Source organism: Mustela nigripes, chromosome 6, assembly GCF_022355385.1.
Source record: "Mustela nigripes isolate SB6536 chromosome 6, MUSNIG.SB6536, whole genome shotgun sequence".
Lineage (NCBI taxonomy): Eukaryota > Metazoa > Chordata > Mammalia > Carnivora > Mustelidae > Mustela > Mustela nigripes.
In genome coordinates, this window is record NC_081562.1 from 131,063,012 (window position 1) to 131,085,008 (window position 21,997).

Consider the following 21,997-nt stretch of genomic DNA (forward strand, 5'->3'; position numbering starts at 1 on the left):
AGAGGAGCCACAGTTCAAAGCCCTGTTGTTCAAGGGTCAGCTGTATTTCAAGTTGAAAGCTAAAACATTATTATATCTATGAAACTATAACAAATTTCTATTTAGAAACTCAGAATGAGTTTTTGGCAATCAAAAATGACAGAAACATTCAAAAGAGAGCTGGGACATAAAGTTAAGAAACTCTAAAGGGTAAAACAAAAAAGGCAAAGACAGAGAACACAGAAGAAAAAGTATACAAATGAAAGAACCACCCAGGAGGTTCAACTTCCAAATAACACAAGAACTTCAGGAAAAAAAGAGAATAATGAAAGAAGAGAAACTAAAATAAACAAACAAACAAATAAATAAATACAGGTCCCACATTGAGGGTCTGAAATGGAAGTCTTCTGTTCTTCTCAACATTGGAAGCCAGAAAAGAAGGGCAGAAAGTTCTCAAAATCCTAAAGGGAAATTATTTCAATCAAAGTTCTATAGCCATTAGGGGGCAGATGGAGCTCGGATGGTTACATGTCTGCCTTCAGCGCAGGTCATGATCTCAGGGTCTTGGAATCAAGCCCAATGTGGCCTCCTTGCTCAGCAGGGAGCCTGCTTCTCTCTCTCTCTCTCTCTGCCTGCCTCTCTGCCTACTTCTGCTCTCTGTCGAATGAATGAATGAATCAATCAATCAATCAAATCTTAAAAAATAAATTCGGTAGCCATTTTAACTGTCAGTGAAATGGGCGGGTTGATGAAAGACACTTTTAGACATTCAGGGCCTCAAAAAGTTACAGACTTTTCTAGGGAACCTACCAGAGAACACTGTCAGCGGAAAGGACAGGGTAAAGCCTCAGATCAATGGATCTAAGGAAAAGGGGCTCCGACCCAAGAGGAAGGCTAAAGGAATATCCAGAATAATGTTGAAGGATGTCCTGGAATGACAAATGTGCACCCATCAAAGACAGAAACTGTCCAGACCAGAGATGGCCAGAACGCTCCCAGAGGTTCGAGAAGACAAAGGGAGTGACAACAGGATGCATCTCAGGATACCGTGAGGAGGTTCCGACAGCTGGGGGGTTCAGGGCTGAGTTAATGCCAAACACAGAGGAAGTAAAGCAAGCGTAGAAAGGTATATTCCTTATCTCAAGGAAAACACAGAAGACAGAGTCATTACAGTGTATACTACGGCTCATTGGAATATTATCCAGCGAGTCATAATACATAGTAAGAAATGGAGCCAGCTGAATACGTCCTCCTCCTCCCACATGCTCGGACCTCTCTGTGCGTGGTACTGCTCAGCTGAGAATCCACTGACCTGCTTCTCGCGTTAGCTCAGTAGGCTGTGCGAAGTTGGGTCACTATTCTATTTCAACTCCTACAGTTATGCTCTGGGAATTGTCACTACTTGGGGTTCTGCCAAAAAGGAGACCTTGATAATCCTAAGGGCCAAATTCTGGGGACAATACAGTTGAGTAGTGTTTTTTTTTTTTTTTTAAGATTTTACTTATTTATTTGACAGAGAGAGAGATCACAAGTAGGTAGAAAGGCAGGCAGAGAGAGAGGGGGAAGCAGACTCCCCGCTGAGCAGAGAGCCTGATACGGGGCTCGATCCCAGGACCCTGGGATATCGTGACCTGAGCCAAAGGCAGAGGCTTTAACCCACTGAGCCACCCAGGCGCCCCTACAGTAGTGGTTCTTAACCCTCTCGGAATGTATCAAGATCGCCATACCAGCTTTTACAGTTATAGGAGGTCCTGCCTTGGAAATGTGGTTTCAGCTGGTCACAGACGGAACCCAAGCCCTTGTTGTTGGGCTAGTGTTTTATTTTTTAAAGTGTTGCCAATGATTCTAATGTGCAGCCAGGCTAGATAACCACCAGTTTAGAAGTTGTCTCACATCTAAGTAAATGATCTACACAACAAAATAAAGTGATGTAATGTTACCCAGGATTACTGATTTCCAATAAGATTCTCTCGCAGAAGATTCAGCAGTGTACATATCCCTACAATTCTGTTCCCATTCCAGACATTTTAGTGCCGAGAGCTGACATTTTCAGTCTCTGGGGAGGAAACCGAATTCATCACTGGTGGTAGCTTTCCTTCTCATCCTCAATTTCCTTGTTAATTTACCTGTCAATGTCCTACAAGGGGAATGTGAAGGTTGCTTTGTTTACATGACACAGCTGGTTAGGATGGGTCTGATTGTAAACGGGCTACTCTACTGCACACAAGAGAAAGACGGTAATGATTTATCATCTATTCCTTGATCTGACAGCCAGGATCACGATTCTGACAACTCCCCAGGGCTTCAACAAATGAACTTAACTAGGTTTAGGAACAGAAAAGAATTTCCGTCAAGAATCTTTTCATCACCAACACTTCCTTTCATATTTTCTTCCCCTTGGGCTTTAAATTTTTAAAAATAAATTTAGTTTATTTAATAGATAATGAAAGAGTAATTCATTTCTCCCTTTTAAAATTACATGTATATGGAAGTACCTGATACTTTGGATCAGTTTTCTCCCCCTACTGCTGCCAGAACCAAAGACACTGAATGATTCAGGTACTCTGGATGTCTTGCCGTGGGTTAAAAATTTTTTGCATGGATTTTTTAAGTGTATCTTATGGGCCCTATTAATTCCTTTGAGGATCTTTAATTGGTACTCTGAAGCCTAGAATGCTGAACTTGAGCTCTGAGTCAAATGAGCCAAGGCAGATGCATTAAGAAAGCCGTGGAAATTACTTCTGGCCAGAAAGAGCAGACTGACAACATTCAGATATTTTGTTCATTTGTTCTTAAATGAAATCAATCTGGATGGACCGACACTTTCAAACAGGGGGCCAAGACATGTCCTATGGCTGGATTCGGTCTTTCAAATTCAGAACTTAACTAGGTTTAAACAGTAAGGAAATGCCATCTCATTTTCCATCTTTGGCATTTTGGAAAGCGGAAGCACAGTGCTTTGTCTAGTAATTTTCTGGGTGTGTATGCGCAAGGAGACAACCCCAAATTAGGATAAATGACAGAGTCAAGCATAAAGAACTGAACGGTAAATGAGCCCGATCAGGGGTATGTCTTTTTCACGTGGCCAGTGCCAGACAGCCTTGGACCAAGCCAAACCCTGTGTTTTCCTGGCACAAACTAAAACATATTTCATAAAATTATGGGAAAAAAAAAGTCAAATAAGGAACATTTGATTATGTGGGCCTTGTTTATATAGTCTTTTTTACACCTGGAAACATAATTTCTTCTTTCTTTTACTGTCTCTTTCAGTCCTGTCCTTGTCCTGCTGTAGGTTTCCGTGTGGCCTTGCCTCCCCCGCTAAAAGTTGATATGAATTACAAATGACTCTAGGAGCAGGTATGGTCAAGGAAGAAAGCAGTATACTTAGAAATTTAAAAGAACACTGAAATCCACAGATACTACGTATTTATTGTACTTGTATCCTTAGGATGTGAGAAGGACAGGAATGTAGAGTAGAGGCACCAAATTTGTCTTATTAAAAATATAGAAATATAGGGACGCTTGGGTGGTTCAGTCCGTTAAGCGTCTGCCTTCGGCTCAGGTCATGATCTCAGGGTCCTGGGATCAAGCCCTGCCTTGGGCTCTCTGCTCACTGGGGAGTCTGCTTGTGCCTCTCCTTCCCCTCCACTGCTCCCCCTACTTGCGTGCACACTCCCTCTCAAATAAATATCTATCTTTAAAAAACTACAGACATACAAACTAGTCCTGTATGCTACCCTTTGCTTAAATTTCGAAGTTTCCATTTTAGACTCCTATCATAGCTTTGATGCTTCAGGAACTGGCTTAACTTTGACCCCAGTGTCCCCGGATTCTCTGACTTAAGGCTTCTTTCCAATTAACTAGAAGCAAGCGCCATGAAGCCAAGACCCTCGCCTGACTTGTTTTCTTCACGATGCCCAGCACACCGCGCCCGCTCAATAAAATTTGCTGAAGCAAGCTGAAGGGGGAGGAGAAGAGAAGAAAAGGATTACGTCCAAGCCAATGGACATGGCACAAGAGAGACAGCTCTGGCTCTCTCACCACTTGCTCCTTGTCTAGAGTCTTGCCTTGAGGATCTCTAAGGAGCTTGCCTTCCACATGACGCTGTGTCACGCCCTGATTCCTTCACCCACTAACACCCATCCACTGGCCCAACCTTTCTCTTTCTAATTCAAGTGAGTGAAATCTTAGCTACCTTTCTTAGATGGTAACATCCCTGTCAGTGTCCATCCTTCCTCCCTTTACATCATGTGCACCTTGGACACACATGGGCTGAGCTGCCCATTCCTTTACTTTGTAGTTTACCGCTCAAGGTTTCCACTGATGGTTGACACCTGAGGTCCACAAAGACAGTGAGTGGCTTCCCCATCTCTCCATTTCTTTAGCTGGAGGTGCACATGGGGAGACGTTCATTCAGCCTCACCCACGTATTGTTCCCACTGAGCACAGTTCCAGGCATTGAGAACACAAGAGTTCACATAGCAGATAGAAAAAAAAAATGCAAAAAAAAAAAAAAATCTGCCCTCATGGAGTTTATATTCTGACTGTGGGAGAATGACAACAAAGTTCATTAATAGAATATATAAAAGAGTTATGGAAAAAGTCAAGGACGGGAGAGAGAGAATGTGTGTGTGCGTGTGTGTGTGTGTGTGTGTGTGTGTGTAGTGTAGTGTAGTGTGTATTTGTGTGCACCTACACCAAGGACAGTATCTGATGGAAATGTCTTCCTCGCACAGGGAGCTGCAAATGCAAAGGCCCTGTGGTGGGCATATACCAGGCTGTCTGGGACACTCATGGAACCACAAGGAAGTCAGTGTGGCAGGAGCAGAATGAGCAAGCGGGAGAGTAGAAGAGATGAAGTCGGAAGTAAGGAGGGGGTGGGGGAGTGTGGACGGTCTGACCGGAGAGGTTCTTAAAGGCCCCTGTAGGGACTTCAATTTTTATGCTGAGTAAAAAGAGAAGTCACTGGTTGGATCTGAACAAAGCCGGGAGGAGACACACTCACAGTTTAACAGAGTCGCGCAGCCTCAGTCGTGCAGAATTGAGACGAGAGATCAAGGAAGCGAAGATGGAAGCAAAGATACAAGTTACGAGGCTATTCATGACGCGATCCAGGGTCTTAGGCCAAAAGGATAGCAGAGGATGTGCGAGAAGTCGTTCGGTTCTTGATATATTTTGAAGAAACACACCATAGCACTTGGATGTGGGACATAAGAGAAAAAGAGCAGTCAAGAATGACTCGGTGATTCGGGGTGGATGGGTCTTGGGTCTGAATGACGAAGCAGGTGTACATGAGGCATGGGCTACTAGGAGAGGAGCAGGTTCGGAGGGAGCCGGGAGGTTCCGTCTGAGAAGTCCATTCAACATCTCAGTGGTGAGACTGAACAGGCAGTTGGATACACGGATCTGGAATTCAGAGGACGGACCTGCAAAGGAATGCTATTGACAAGTCATACATCAAATGAAATCTCTCGCGGAATGAATGCAACCAGAAGACAGAAGACCAAAGGACTTGGTCCTGGGGGCTCCAAGGCGTCTAGTCGATGAGGAAGAACCAGCCAAGGAGAAAAAGGAGACAAAGTGAGGTAAGAGAAAACCTAGAAAAGTGTGCTTGCAGAAAGCAAGCACATCAAGGAGTTAAAAGAGGAAGAAGCAGTCCAATACGCCAATTAACAGGAGCACTGAGGCTCACCCCTGGATTTAGCAACGTGAAGGTCACTGATGATCGGTTGAGTGACGGATGCGTTAACTGGCGTACATTTCAGTATGAGAAGAGAACAAGGATGTACTACGTGTGGAAGGAGATTTGCTGGAAAGAAAAGGAGAAAAATGGGCTAGCTAGAGGGGAATATGGTTCAAACTTCCATCGAAGGGAGAAATAACCACATCCTTTGATGCTGATGGAGTTCCCACGAGAATGAGCAGCAGTGATGAGAAAGGAAAGGATTCTATAGCTGTGTCGGGATGGGGAATGGGATCTAGAGCCCAACTGGGTGGGTTGGCCATGGCTAGGAGCACAGTGAAAGGGAAAAAAGCAGGATACTCAGGCAAACACTGAAGCCGGGCTCGATGTGGTGGGGAGAGTTCTTTGAAGTTCTCCTCTGTTTGTTTACCTCTGTTGTCTCTGTGAAAGAGGAAGCATGTTCATCGGGAAGAGAGATGAGGAGTTTGGGGGATTGCTGAGAGAGGAGATGGTCCGGAAGTCTTGAAGAGTAGAAAAGTGAATGGAAGAGAGATATTGAGTATAATTGCTGAGCAGCCCTAAGCGCCAGCTAATCATGAATTTAGGGTGAGACAGGTCAACAGGAATGTGGCCAAGTTCAGCTTAGACACAGGTGCAGGAAGAGAGCGCTGGCTTATCCAGGGTTGAGGAGATACTGAGCAAACACGACAAATATTTACTGAATCCGACAGAACTGGATGAACCTCACTGCCCGTCGCCATACAGACCGCCGAGGGTAGTTTTCTCTTGCGATCACATGCCCTGTCCCACCCGGGTTTTGCCATCTTCACGGAGGAATCCACAAAATCCAGGATTTGGGGAATACTCACCGCCCTTCAAATCTGTGTTTTAAAAAATCAAACAATGCTTTCTGCATCATATCTGTGACCTGCAATTGAGCAAGCAATACATTAAGATATGGCAAAAATATTACTAATTACAACAAAACATTTTCGTCCCCAAGACTGTTTATCCCATTTGGATCGAGCACATGTGAGACTGCCCCAATCTCCCTCGGCTGAGTTCTGATACAAACACAATGAAAAAGGTGAAGTTCCCCAAATTTATGCTGATGTTTCAGTGACAGTACATGACGATGACGTCGCAAGTGGTTTCAGGCGCTCGCCATTAGATACCATTTCCCCAGAGTAAACTGAAGCTTAGCAAAAGGTCCCCAGTAACAGCCATCAAAACAAAGCAGATCAAAACAGGAAGCAGTATATACCACAGCTTGGAAAATCATGTCTCACTGCTGCAAGCTCTTTAAGCTTGAAATTCAAGAGGGAGGCGGAACCACAAAGCAGGTCAGCATGCGAATGTCAAGTGTAGTGCACTCCAGGGGGCAGACACCTACCTCGTACCCCTTCAGAGAAGGGCCCACCAAGACCACTGGTCGCATAGAAGGAACCACATCGTAAGGAGGAGTGTGCTCTGTCTGCAGAGAGAGAGGAGAGGACTTCAGATGCTTAAAAGGCAAGGGGACCTGAAATGTTCTAAGTATAAATTATTCTTTCTGAACTGTGTAATAGGAGGCACCGGCATTCCAGAACTTTCTTTCTTTCTTTCTTTTTTTTTTTACTTGCCTCTTTCCTCGATAAACCCAACCAAAGCTTGATGGGTTTATGCTCCTAAAGTTGTCAAGTTCCTGAATTGTCTATGGTTTTCTTGCTCTCCTCAAGAAAGACTACTAACCTAGCAGGAAGCAGGAAGTGCTGCTTTTTGAACAAAACCTAGCTGGAAGGACAGCAGACATGCCTCGTGCAGAGCAGGTGCTTTAGGCTTGATGGGAAGTTAATATTGCTTTTCAAATGCATCTGAGAGTTTCCTGAAGGCTTGAAGGATCAGGCCTAACATGGTTAATTACGGAGAAAAGAAAAGTCTTACTAGCTTTGCATCTTAGATGTTTGTCTTACCTGGGTAAAACCCAATTTCAAAACATTATAACATTCATTACCAAAATACTTGAAAATCCCTGCTCTCCTCTGAGAGTTTAAGTCAACAGGCACGCTCGTTCCACTGAGCAGTAATTAGGGTCACTATCACGGGTTAGTGACGCACGGCTTTGGATTTCCAGTTTCTAGACCTCAGAACTTGAAAAGTTAAGAGGTAAGGTTTGTGCGTCTTGGAAGGAAGGCAGTTAACATGTGATAACGTAGTCACGCTGCCGGGGCCTCCAAAGCTTCATTATCAACTTGCACATCTAATAGGCTTCTGTAGAGTGGTTTAGGTAATGTCTCTGTTACATAATTAATTCATGCCTTTCTTTCTCTTTTGGAAGAGTAAGGGGAGGAGCTAAATTATGGACCAGTTTCTAAAACTCTGCAAAGTTTTCAGCTTTGTTGCTTCACATAAAATGGTCAAAATAAAATCTTGCAAAAAAAAAAAAAATCAGGTAACAGCTTATCTGTTTGATAAATTTAAAGCCGGCTATTTCTGGTAGGCAGAAAATGCTACACAGACCCAAAATGACTTTTTTGAATGCAGAAGACAGAGATCAGGCCTTAAACATGGGGGTAAACAAATCACTGTCATCTGAATCTTTCTGCATTAAGGAGTGTCTAAAAAATATATATTTTCAGAATCACAGAGACCAAAAAAAGATTTTTTAAACTATTTTAAGAATTTGAAAAACTAACGTGTGAACGTAATTTCTGCACAGCCTGGTGCCCAAGAACATTTTACTGTTGCTTAAAATTGCCCATTACAGGGGTGTCTGGGTGGCTCTGAGCTGAGTATCTGACTCTTGGTTTTAGCTCAGGTCATGATCTCAAGGGTCATGAGTTCGAGCCCTGCATGGGGCTCCGTGAGATTCTCTCTCCCTCTGCCCCCCTACTCCCCTGTCGTCCCCTCCCTCTCAAATAGATAAATTTTTTTTTTTTTTAATTGTCCATTACAAACTTTCTGACTTCAATTGAATTTAACTTGCTTCCAGGGGTTGGGGGTGGTGGTGGTGGAGAGGTGGAGTTAAAAAGCATTTCAGTTTCAGCAGCTTCCATGTAAGATTTCATCCAGGGTAGCAGACAAATATATTTACAGGGGGGCAGAAATAATGCTGTGGCTGTGTGGTCCAATTTTAGTCCTTCAAATTTTACCTCGTGTTCAAAATTATTTTTAAAAGACACAAGAAAGGTAAGATACATTTTCAAACAGGGGGAAAAAAAACAAACAAGACAAACATAATACAATAATAGCACAAACGCCACAAGCACCACTCTAAAAGCAACCTAAAACATGGAAAACAGTCTCATCTGTGAATCTCAGGTCGTCTCTTTGGTTTTGAGCTCTACATTGAAGTTCACCACATCATCATTAACAGAAGAATGAATACCAGTGCCGAAGGCATCATAAGCACATTTGTCGTAACATTGATACCGCCTGGGATTGTACTGACAATGTTTAGAAGCCAAGGCCTTCTAGCTATTCAGTATAAGAATCCCTTTTCCATTATTGGAATTAGGAATACAAATTGTACAGCTACCGAGAATTTTCATTTCGAGTCTGTATTACGTGGCCCCATATTTTAGAGGTCTTTGGTTCCTTCGATCTCTGGCTGCCAACTAGAGAAATGTGACCCATGCTGGTCATCAATCAGCTTCTTATTCAATAGGGTAGCTACAGAAATTACCTTATTTGATGGAATATTGGTACTTTATGCCCTACGGATACCGACACCATCATTTTTATCTGCCCTTTCCCGCGAACCTTATTTTGTTCCAATTCTTTAGCTGAAAAATCGTGATAAACATTTTTAAAGGCTGGGAATTTAAGGGTACGCAAACTTCCAAAAAGGCATCTCGACTGACATGGTTTGAGTTCGTGTCACCGCTCTGGAAAACCCAGAGCGTCTGAGGAATACTGATTTTCTAGGCAGCAGCGCTCGAGCTCAGTCAAGGTTGCAGGGGTGAGCTGCGCCGAGAAGGTAAAACCGGGGACGGGGGGGCACGGGTGCGGGTGTGCACCAAGCTGGGGCTGTCTGTGTTAACACACAAAAAATCCAGGTTTTCATTTTTGGAGGGCCTAGGTCTTGCGTTCTAAAAGTAACGATCATTTATTAAAAACAAAAACAAAAACAAAAGAAACAACAAACTTCCCAGTTCGGTCTCTGACACCTCGTGGCTGATTTTAGAGTTCCTCCACGTGGCAAAATGCTTGTGTGCAGGGCAAAAAAGCCGAGGACACAGAGTTTGAGGCAGAGGAGGCTTTCGTCCCCACCCGAGTCACGATGTGCCTGCCCATGGTTGCGCCGGACACAGCAACGGGAGGAAAGAGGATGCCAAAAGACAGTCCAATTGGCTCTGCAAAGTGGCGTGCAAAAAGGACGGAATGGAAATTGTTTGTGCGGGGGGAGGGTGAGGAATGTCCTTAAAAAATGCTTTCAAGCTACAAAATGGGTGAAAGGAAACAGACTAGGTCTGCAGTCAAGAGAGCTCAGGAACACCCTTGGTTTCCAGTCAGGGGACGAGGAGCATCACCGCGTAGCATCTTGGCCGGCCAGCGGCAAAGGTGACCTAGGCACGGCCACTGCCCCGTCATCCGACAGGTGACCTGACTGTGACGGAGGAGGCAAGAACATGGGGAGAGTATTTATAGATGACAATAGGAAAAACTCACAGTAGACCGCCAAAACAAGCCTGCAGTTTTCCACTGGTCTTGTTCATCTGCAGATTTTGCACCTAGTGGATTAGAAGTTTAAATACTGACTAAATTAAAAATTGAATACTTTTTTTTTTTTTTTTTTTTTTTTTTTAGTACAAGCTATGTATCTGGATATCACAAATCAGATTCTAATAATGGTTTTACTATGCTTCATAGAAGTTAAAATTTCTGGAAAAAAAAGAGAGAGACAAAGACAGACAGAATAAGCATGCACAATAAAGGTGCATCATAGAAGTCGTCAGTGTTTGACGTCTGGGAGATGTTGAACCAAAGTCCCTCGGTGGTAAGATATTATTCCATCAAAAAGGATAAGTACTGTAATAGTGCCTTAACAGGTCACTCGTTGAATTTCGTGCGTTTGAAAATGCATGGACTTCATTAGCTGTTTGACAGGTTCTTTTCTGAGGACAGAAATGACCGTGTTTTACCCAAACTGTGGGGCTTAATGCTAATGATGCCAGTGGCAGGATAAACACACCTTATGTCAACGTCAACTTACCGATTTCTGCTTCTGCTTAGCTACAGCAGCATGGAAAAGAAACAAAGAATAACACAGCATGCACGTTATTGGCTTCTCGAAAGGACGCAGACAGTCAACAGGACTAGAAATGTGACGCAGTGCAGGTGAGCAGGTGGACAGATGGGAGCTTGGAAGTTAATGTTACCTTCTTAAAGAAGGGCATTCTTTTCTCTTTGGAGTGGGGTGACGTTACACTGTTTGCACTGGGTTTAGGGGAGCGATGGTTGGCTTGAATATCATTTCCTTCTGCATCTAAGCCAGTAGCATCTATGTCTATAGCTATATACAGACAAACAATTCAAAAATCATCAGGGAGACAGGAGAGGAAAAACAGGTTATATATAAAAAAAAAAAAAAGAAATGAAAATAAAACGAAAGCAAATAAAACATACCGTAGTATAAGATTGATCGTGAGTGCTCTGCATGGTCAACAAAGTAAATTTCAAAGGGTCGGGCACGTTAAGAAGGCAACGCAATCAAACCTAACAAAACCACAAGAGCCCCTCACGAGATCCATTGGCTCGAGCACGTGAGTTTTATGCTAGATCTCTTGACTGGTATTTTTAGAGCAACACTCTGAATCTGTAGTTCCAAACAGAGTACTGACAGTTCTCCGCATGGACCGTGTGTAAGCACGGCACAGAACATCTGGCTTCACGTCTCATGGTATCTTCAGCTTTTCCATCGTAAACAACTGCACTGCAAACCGTTATCAGGCGCTGCCTACAACTCCTTATTTTGCTTGGTTTTGTGTGGAAAAAAAAATAACAAGGGCAAGGTGGAAAGCATCACTAAAACCACAACAGGCATGTGAGGGGAAGCGAGAAGAGAAAAATCCCCAATTCAGGGCTACAGGAGGCACACGGTACAGGGAGGCTTCCGGGATGGGCAAGACCGAAATGATTTCGAGATGGCATGGACCCCTCCAGCGGGGCTGACTGGAAGCTAGATAGAAACCTCTGGACCCCCCTCCCCGATCTCCAAATGAAACGAGTCTAATAAAAATGACATAATAAGGGGACTTCCGCTGATCCATACGAAGCCTTAGATCAATGCATTAAACCTGAGAGGCAGAGTGGGAGGGCACGAAGACCCTAGAGAAAATGACATGCCTCCTTGTCTGGAGAACGAGAGGTTTAGGTCTGTGGTTCGACATGCTTTCACTTTTGAAATCTTTTGCCTTGAAAACTGGAGTGCTTAACGATGAACTGTTAAATGCAAAAGCAAAAAAAAAGAAAAAAGAAAAAAGAAAAAAAAGCCATACTCTCATTTCCAGGTTTATGAAATATTTCCACCAGCAGTTACTACAGAGTTTTATCTGCTGCAGAATCCGAGCTGGAGAGTATTTTGAGGATCACTTTCAACCCTCTTATTTTTAAGATTGAAATGAGGATTCAAGAGTTTCAGGGACTTATTGTTGGCAAAAACCTCTGCAGAGCCAGGACTCGGAAGCTAGGCTCCGCGTCTGCGAGCCCCTGTCCCCGTACCTCGCTGCCCCAGCAAGTGAGCGCTCCTCATCCACGCTGCCCTCCGTCCTCAGCCCTTCCTTCCCCCCAGCCAAGGTTGGGGGGGTGGGGAGGGTGGGGGAGGGGGGGCTGGATGGAGTTTGTGTGTGTGTGTGTGTGTGTGTGTGTGTCGCGTCCTCACTGCCAGGATTCAGGAAGGGACCGCAGAGTGGAGCTCAGGAGAAAGTTACGCTGTGGTTGGTTTAGTTGAGGTCACAGAAAAGAAAATCTACTCTAACAAATACCAAGGTACATTCCGATAAGGAACACATTACCATCCGGAAATAACCATTTGGGGTCACTGAGCAGCTCCCATCCCTGCGCCCCACAAGGAACACACCAGGTTCACACGGGCACCTGCTGCTAACTTCTTCGACGGAGAGCAGATAGATCACCTGACGGGCATCACATTATATTTCAATTTTGAGGCTGTTACGGGTATGAGGTGACTCAGCCTTTTGGAAACTATGATCTCTCGCTTCATCGTTCCTTTGAGTCACCTGAGGAGGTCGAAGGTGTGTGATGGAGAGATTCCCTGGCACTGTTGGCACAACATCACTCGGATCGACACCTGCTCACAGAACGAGCACATAGGATTCGCTCTCCAGGGAAAGGACTCACAGACTGAGTTAATTCCAGCTAGTTAGTTAGACTTAGCTAGTAAACAAGTCTTTTGTCTTTGTATCGCCCACACAACGCTGATGTGCTGACAGGTTCAGCACCTCTTCTGTGACAGAAACACTCTATCTAACTTGATGCTCACTTTTATCCAATGCTCTAATGTTCCTCCTACTGAATCCTAACTTAGGAAGCGTGTTAGTGTCTTCCTGGCTACAATGGAGAGCATCTTGGTCAGTTTTTCACTCTCTCTGAAGTAGACCTTAACCAACATCAGGTAAGTTTCCCTTCTGGTGTTAACTTCCCATCTACTTTTCCCTTTCTCGTCTTTTCTTGGGCTTATAAAGGCCACCTTTAAGGGACAGTCCTCCTGAGAGCATGTCTGAAACTGAGGATACCTACAAGCCTCTCCTGAGTTGACAGGGCATCAGCAAAGTTTGTGCATTAGATTTTATGATTTGGTCCTTCAATCTGGTGTGCTCTGATCAGTGGGTGGATTTAAAAAAAAAAAAAAAAGTTATAGTAAGAGTGGAAATCCATAAAAAGCTTAGCTGTAATACCGCCCAGATGTTTGGCGACCCACACATAGCCTCGGAGCCCAAGACAGGTTTGAAATTCACCTATATTTGGACCCAAGGGCTCAAAAATCTCAAATTGAGAACTTTTCAATTTATTAGTTCTGACTGTTGGTTAACTTAAATTTAAAAGCATGTGGGTTCATTCCAAAACACAGAGAATTCTAAAGCATTTGGCCACTTATAAAACATATTAAAGGAATTTACTAAGACAGTTAAGAAGCATGTTCAACTCTTTTCATGGCTCCATGGACTTTATCAGACTCAGATGGTTGCCCCTTTGTGTCTGTGGACCTTGGCAAACATTTGTATTTACTTGGGAAAAACTACTTCCATAAATAAGAAAATGGTTTCCTCTATCGGTCCGCAACAGAATGACTGTTCGGTTTTTTGTTTTGTTTTGTTTTTGGTGGAGAGCCTTGACAACATTTTTTGAAATCTGCTTTGTAACTTCATCTTAGACACTGAGTCCAGTCGAGGGGGGTGTTGGGGTGACCCCTGAAGGCATGCACATGTAGGCATGGGGTATGTGTTGTGTAACTGGCAATCACCCCATTACCCAGATGAGAAGTGGAAATTTTTCCTTTTCCAAATTCTTGAGAAACTCCAAGTATAGTTCCTTTAGGCCAATGCTTGTATTCTTCAGTTTAGCAGTGGATCAGGTGAATTGTAGGTTAAGGGCTCTGGGAGATAACAGGGGAAAGTTAGGGACTGTAGACCAATCAATACCGATAGGTTAAGTGGTTTACCCTACAGGTAGAGGGGGGGATCTTCTCTGTAGAAATTCTCTAAAGTTTTCCTTTAGAGAAGTTGTGGCATTGATATGAAAATGACAGCAGGTCCCGGATGTGCTGGCTATAAATTCATAGTTGGCAAGTATCTCCAGTCCATTAAGTCACGAGTGTTTTCTGTTCTCGGTATTCAGAAAAGTTATTCTCAAGTCCTGTATCTGTATAAAACTTGCATCAAGTTATCGTAGCCAATTAAACGTTAGTTTTAGTAATGGCAAACATCTGTCTACAAAAGCAGAATGTTATTTTACAAACACACAAAGTTACTCTTCAAAACGCATGTGGCCTGTTCTCCTTCTATTTCCAAAACCATTAGAAGACTATGATACGGCTGAAGGAAATGGAAACCTTTTCCTGGTCTACAGGAGGACCGCTGATCTCTGCGGCCCGGGCTGTGTTGTATCACCATAGGACGTGACATTTTCCCATTTCTGGACCCTGGTGACCATCCTCTAGAGTCTCTGAGACAGCTTTGAAGATATATACAAAGTATACAACTTTCTACCATCATCTCTGTAATTTTACATCCTTGACAAGGAGCGGAGGTAAGCTTCCCTTTGCCCTGTGCATTCAGCAAATAGCTCCCCTCCACGGGTGGAAGGAAGACAGAAGCCTCACACGATCCCTAAATGGGTTTCAATTTTCATTTCAAACATACTCTTTCACTTGATTCGGAGCAACTCAGAATTACTGCAAGTTCTCCGTACATGGTATTTGAAATCAATACACATCCTAAAATAATTTCTTTCTTATTTAAGTGCTCAGATTTTGCACTTAAAAAGTTCTGTCATTTTCATTAAGGCGGCTTTGATTGGCCTCTAAAAGCCACCAATGTTCAGGAATGAGGCATGATCAGGAGTAACAGGGGAAGCCTGTTCTTAAGACAGGCCAGTTAGAGGGCAAGCACTTCCCTAACTTGTCCACAGATGAACACTCCAGCTTCCTTGAAATCACACAAGGAATCATTTCGCTCAAAATACTCTGCCGGTGGGGCACCTGGGTGGCTCAGTGGGTTAAGCCACTGCCTTCGGCTCAGGTCATGATCTCAGGGTCCTGGGATCGAGTCCCGCATCGGGCTCTCTGCTCGGCAGGGAGCCTGCTTCCCTCTCTCTCTCTCTCTCTCTGCCTCTCTGTCTACTTGTGATCTCTCTCTGTCAAATAAATAAATAAAATCTTAAAAAAAAAAAAATACTCTGCCGGTAAGTCCTTGCAATCTTACCCTGACTCAACTGTATCTCTTAGCAAACTAAGATTTTGATGATTATGGACTTTCTGCAATTCTACCAATTTGTCTTCAATGTATAGACAACTCCAGAATGGTGGAGTTGCCAGATTTCACGAAGGAAAAAAAAAAAAAAAAAAAAAAAAAAACAGTCAAATTTCAATTTCGGAGAATTTTTTTTTTTAACTGTAAGTATTTCTCATATAATACACGAAAAAAATTATTCATTCATCTGAAATTCAATTTTAACTTGGTATCCTTCTCCACTGCCTTGGAGAGAAAATAGGAGTTACCCTCCCGCAAGTGTTTCTGTCTCTTCTCAATACTTCTACTCATCTCCTCCGTCTTCCCCAGAGTCTTTGGGGAAGAGTTCATGTGAGGTCAATCACTCCATCATAACTTTACCCTCCTTTCCTTGCCTTTCGAAAGCTTTTATCCTTCGGCCTTTACTGAACGTTGAGGCCAACAACACACGTTGCCCTGTCACTGATGCTGGGCATCTGTCCCTTTGCCGCCCATGACACTGTGCCGGGTACCACTGTGGGAGTGTGTGTGTAGGGATAACAAATTAAATACATGCATCACTTTGGTCATCTAAACAACTTATAGTGAACACATGAACATCGTTCCTTTTTTCAAAGCCCTGAAAAAACTTCCCCATATTATTTCTTACTCCATGTAGGCCCTCTTATTTCTGATCGCTTTTAACCCTTCTTGGGTTCACACAGGGATCCTGTATGCAGAGTCACACAACTAGGGGAGACCAAGGAGAGCATGAAATGCAGACGGCACCATTCTGCACTCATCGCCTACTTACCGGATGATGGCGGTGTAGATTTTCTGGAACTAGGTACTATGTCACCCAAACTGGATGATGAATTTCCTCCTGATTTACTGGAGTAAAGCAAAAATTTACATTACACCTGACACTTATTTCAGATATTAAAACATTTGTCTTGCTCAATAAATATGGTTAGTCATTGTGTTTCTACTGAACTTTAAATCTGTCTTTCCTATAAGGAGGCAAATAGTAATTTCCCAGTGGAGATTCCTGGAGTACTTGAAACAGCCATGTAATAGTCTTGCTTTCAAATTCCTGGTTTAATTTTAAAAGGCCCTGAGAGAACGGAAGAGAACTAGGGTAATTTCTGCAGCCCTCACATTCTCTGCGAGCATCAGAGACAGAGTGCAGAACTTTCCTTTGCTTCTTCGGCTGGGTACCCCCTGAAGCAGTGCCGAGAACCTCAAGGTTAACACCAAGATTATGGTTTTCTTCTCGTTTGGTTTGCTTCTTTGTCTTGGCTTGGTTACTTTTAGCGTATGAAGTCTAAAAGTACTCAAGCTTTCCTGAGCAACCTATAAAAGAAAAACACTGCCCTACGGAACTTGCTAACCTTTGCAAGACATACAGATGGACAGGACAAACACGGTGTGACATGATTTAACCCTCTAATAGCAATTAGCCTTCAGAATGTGTCTCAAGCGTGACTAATATGGAGGCTTCAACCTGGTTCATGGAGACACGATTTGAAGAGCACGTACTGTGAAACCACCAGATTGTAAAATTCGATAGTGTCTTGGAAACTTTAGACTTACCGGCAGACATTTATGTATTTTTACCAGCATCCTAGCACGCTAAATGTCCTAGTACTAGAACCCTAGTACTACTACCCCTTCACAGATGATGATGGGAAGGAGACGCGGGGGATGGGCAATTTTGGCAAGACAGTCTTACCGCCTAACACTTATTCTCAGCGCCAACCCTGGGTCTAGCTGAAAGAATCTGCTACAGTGTCTATGCACCAAAGGGCAATGTTTAAGTTACATAAATATTAATATGAAAATATAAATTCCACTAAACACCAGTAAGCAGGCTGAATTGTATTGCTTCTGCCTGGCATTTTTAAAGCGTAAAACAGACCAACATCACAAACTTAAAGCAGCTAGCAGGAGCCGCTGTATCTTTCTGAGGTTCTTAAGAGATACCCTGGTACATTTTACAAGGATACCAGACAGGACGCAAAATTAATTAAAAGTGGTATTGACAGAAGCAATTTCTGGTCATTTTACAAGAATAAAACCCATTACACCAGGATCAAAACATTTTCTTTCAGAAGTTTTTTTTTGTGTGTTTGGATTTTCTTTTTACTTTTTCTCAAGTCCCAAGTCCAGTTTCAGTTCAAGCATGGGTCTGTTTTACATTCTCTTTGAATTTTAATAAAAGTCAAAGTATTATTTGGATTGTATAAAATTTCAACAAACACCGCAAACAGCCAAAATGTTCAAAATGCAAATTTGTCCTTAACTTTTCATTCAAGGCAAATGCCACATTCTCGAGTTCTGCCCTCCACTTACTGCCTTTGATTTCTGCCGATTTTTGTAACTTAAAAATCAGAGTCCTTTTACATACTGCTGAATTCCAGTTATGTCCTCAAAATAAAAACTGTATTTTGAAGGTTAGAAAGCAAATGTAAAAATCTCTAAAAGCAACTAAAAATACCTTCACCGACCAAGGCAAAAGTTTAGGTAAAAAGGACAAGATACAGGACAAAATAAAATCAAGAGAGTCAAGAGAAAAGCCATCCAGTTATAGGAAAGGCAACCTAGCTCTCTAGAGTAAGTTATGTTACTCCCCAAATGTAATTTATAGTCTTTTAAGGGGGAAAAAAACGCAAGAGCAAAACAGTCTACCTGATAGAGTAAATATCAGATGGCGGTATGAGTAAGGATCCGTTCTGTCCTTGGTATACTAGGCCCTCCCTACGCGATGTGCGCTGGAGCAGAGTAATCTGTCCGAGGTCAGGCTACAGTCAGACTGAGCCAGTTTTCATCCCAATTCTGCTGCTTACTAGTTGTGCAGTCTTGGTCAAGGTCTCGGCCTTCTCTTTGCCTGCTGCCCCATCTGGAAGTGGGGGCTCTAATACCTGTTGTTTCTACAAGTTCTTCAAAGCTGAGCCAATGACTTCCATCAGCCCAGGGATGACCACATGGGAAGCAGAGGAAACCGTGCTTCCCTGACAATTTTGGCCATAATATCTCCCTTCCTACACTTTGGGAAGTAGCTCTCCCTTCGTGATTTGTACATGAACAAGCAGAGAAAGATATACAAGTGTATCTCTGAGAAAACCCATCCGCAATTTTCCATAATACATTCTGCAGAACACTATTCCAAAGACATGAACGAAGGAAGATTTAAGATAATTTTAGTATATACACGAAAAATATCCCCATCCCAGTGCCCAGAGGCACAGTATACACTGATATAGTAAAGGCTCAGAAAAGGGGCGCCTGGGTGGCTCAGCCTGTTAAGCGATTGCCTTTGGCTCAGGTCATGATCTTAGGGTCCTGGGATTCAGTCCTGCATCAGGCTCCCTGCTCAGTGGGGAGCCTGCTTCTCCCTTTCCCTCTGCCCCTGCTCCCTGCTTCTGCTCTCTCTCTCTCTCTCTATCTCAAATAAATGAATAAAATCATTAAAAAAAAAAAATAAAGGCTCAGAAAAATCCTCAAAGTAATTCCCCTATTACCTAGTATTACCCTAAACTTACTTCACCAGGAAAACTCTTGAAAATGCCGAATTATCCTTAACAAATAAAGACAACACGAGCATCCCCTGAGATCACATCAAACCACAACAACCTATAAACCACCAAATTGAAAACGGCAATATCTATATCCCATGGAAATAGAAAATTTTCCACATTATGAGATTTTATTAGCGAGTACTGAGATACCAGTATCCATACAGAACGGATCCTTACTCCATAGAGAACAGAAGAAGACCCAATAAAGCCGGAGAACACTGGAAATTGTACGAACAGAATCAGACCTTCAACACCCCACGAGTCAGCTGCTCATGCTCTGTTGATCTGCCCGGATCGACTTCTATGGGACTACATGCGTTTCAGTCTGACAGCTGCCAATAACCTAGGGCTTCATGAGAGCCAAATATGGGGACGAGGTCTCCAGAAAGGGAGGAGGAGATGCATCTGAACTAAAAGAACCTGACAGTTAACAAGATACTAAAGAAGATGGTTGGTCCAAACCAAAAATGATTTTCTATTTCACTTACTGCTGATGCTTGACCAATAAATAAATAAATAAATAAATAAAATTCTTGCTAATGCTAAAGTATTACCTTTGACTACAAAGGATTTTGCAGCATTAGAGAAACAAATAAAATCGAAGCTAGAGAAAACAGAACCTAGCTGTTCACATCCCTTCTCCCAGGGAGAAGCAGGCTGTGTTCTCAGACGTGTCTACATACTGTTCAATTTCAAATTCACTCCATGTCTGAGTGAATTCTTCTCGGTCTTCCAGGGCTGCTTTTACGGAGGGGCACACGACTTCAAGACTCTTAGGAAGGATTACTCAGCCCCAGTGTATTCATAACTCATTCAGTTGCTATCGCCAAAGGCAGTTTTAACTGGTTTCATACTGGGTTTCAACCCTGAAGTGCATAGCAGTGCGTAGAACTGAAAACTCAAGTTTCCCAAGTGAGGATAAAATGCACAGATCCCAAGACCTGCTCTTGGCCAGCGATGTCGAAGACCGTCGTGTCTGAAACGCCTCCCCACCCCCCCCGCCAGGCAGCGAGCGACACTCGGCTTAGTCACCGAGGCAGCTCAGGGCCAGAACGTTTTCAGTAAGAGATCAGGACTTGAGAACAACGTCCGCAATGAAGCCCAGATTTAATACTTGATGCCTCATTCTTAATGAGAACAATTAATTTGATTCTTTCCCAAATAGGATGAAAATCAGACGCTAGGATGCCATCACTAAACCATATTGCGAGTCCGCTTTTCAACACGTAATAAATACTGTGGGACACAGACAACACGAAGACACAATTGACCATGTAATGTAGACTTTTACACAAACGCGGCTTTTCTCATACCTGGAGTAGAATTTCCCTTGCTTGGCTCTCTGTTCATGCTGCAGCCTCATATTTTCTAGTTTCACTGGGCTTGGGATGAATCCGATTTCACAGCCTTCTTTCACCAATCGTCCTATCCACCAGTCATTGTTAAATTTCTAAACACAAAATCAAATTTGTTTGCCATCAGTGCACAGAATATGTTCATTGTTTTATGTCTATGTTACGGTTTATGTCTATGTTAACTGTGTTCGGTGGAGAGGGTATTATGGCAATTACAGTAAACTACGCCTCAACATCACAACTGAAGAAACGCTACTGGTTTCATGGTTGAGCATGTACGAGGGAAGTACTGTCCGTGAGCTCAGGGATCTCGGAAGGCAGGCTGGACCCTTCCTTCTCTTCCCCGCTAGTGCTTTGAGACTAGCCTGAATTCCAGCGAGGCTCTTATAGCGTCCCTCCCCTGGTTCCTTCCTACCAAGAGACCATTAGGAAGGAGGGAGTGTGACAGACGCCTCTTCCATAATCAGATTACTTAAACGTACTAAGAGTGGTCGAGAAACACTGAAATCTACCTGAAATATCTTATGTCAGAGCAAAATGTCCCTCTGTACAAACAGGCTTCTAATTCCCATGGCACGGGGTTCAGAGAGGAGTTCTCCACTCATGTGGATGCTGACAATTTCTCTCTTGCCGATGGAATATTTATCCTAAGTCTTTACGATTTGGTCTCACGTCTCTCAGTTGACTGGTAGCTTTCCAGTCTGTTCTTGAACATTTCAAAGAAGGGCCACTCTGTTTTTCTTTTTCTTCCATGGTAGAAAAGAGATCTCTCTTTAAGCAGCAGCTTAAGCCATCAGGAGGGGACCACGGGTTAACCTAACTTCCTGTTGTAAAGTCCGATTCCAGGCATGTCATTATTTCTGACAATATTTTCTACCTTTCTTCCCACCCGGTATTCGTATCTCTTTCTTAAAAGTTAATGAAATGGTAGGCTCTATATTCTCCAGGCTTGGTGCCTGGGTGGCTCAGTCGGGTAAGTGTCTGCCTTCGGCTCAGGTCATGACCGAGTCCCACATCGGAGTCCCTGTTCGGGGGTGGGGGAGGCATCTGCTACTCCCTCCACTCCTGCCCTTGCTCACTCCCCCCAACTCCCTGCTCCTGGTCTCTCTTGCTAATAAATAAATAAAATCCTCAAAAAATAATACATTCTCCAGGCTTTTTTTTCCCCTTACATACATAAAAACATATTTGAGCCAAAACTGTACCTTTCTACCTCTTTACCAAACAGTTTTCGAGGATGGCTTTATTTTTTAATAAATTTCTGTTCTGTGCGTTTACTCTGGGCTCTTGTAGCCGGCAGGCGTCATCTCCTTTACTTAGAGCCCGCATCACAGGGAGCCCTGGAATTTACATGCGCTCCTCGTGACATATCATCTCTCAGGTGCAAGTTGCTCCAGTTCTCATTCCTGCAGGTCCAAGGAAGCCTCACACTCACGCACCCTGAACATCATTCAGGGGGAATTTCTGCTCTTT

The 21,997-nt window shown here is 43.3% G+C and overlaps 1 protein-coding gene across 7 annotated transcripts in view; it reads right to left on the minus strand.

Moving 5' to 3' along the window:
* Window positions 1-21,997, minus strand: part of CACNB2 (calcium voltage-gated channel auxiliary subunit beta 2) — a 378,781-nt gene that overhangs the window by 18,558 nt on the left and 338,226 nt on the right. For 4 of the 7 annotated variants that reach the window (XM_059404224.1, XM_059404228.1, XM_059404230.1 and 1 more), the window contains 5 exons: window positions 20,483-20,619; window positions 16,406-16,482; window positions 11,023-11,156; window positions 7,056-7,136; window positions 6,532-6,590 (listed from right to left, as the gene is read on the minus strand). In XM_059404224.1, coding sequence (XP_059260207.1) covers window positions 6,532-6,590; window positions 7,056-7,136; window positions 11,023-11,156; window positions 16,406-16,482; window positions 20,483-20,619 — 488 coding nt within the window. Of the gene's footprint in view, window positions 1-6,531; window positions 6,591-7,055; window positions 7,137-10,312; window positions 10,375-10,856; window positions 10,877-11,022; window positions 11,157-16,405; window positions 16,483-20,482; window positions 20,620-21,997 lie in introns of all 7 variants that reach the window. The other 3 variants (XM_059404229.1, XM_059404231.1, XM_059404225.1) reach the window with 2 other exon arrangements.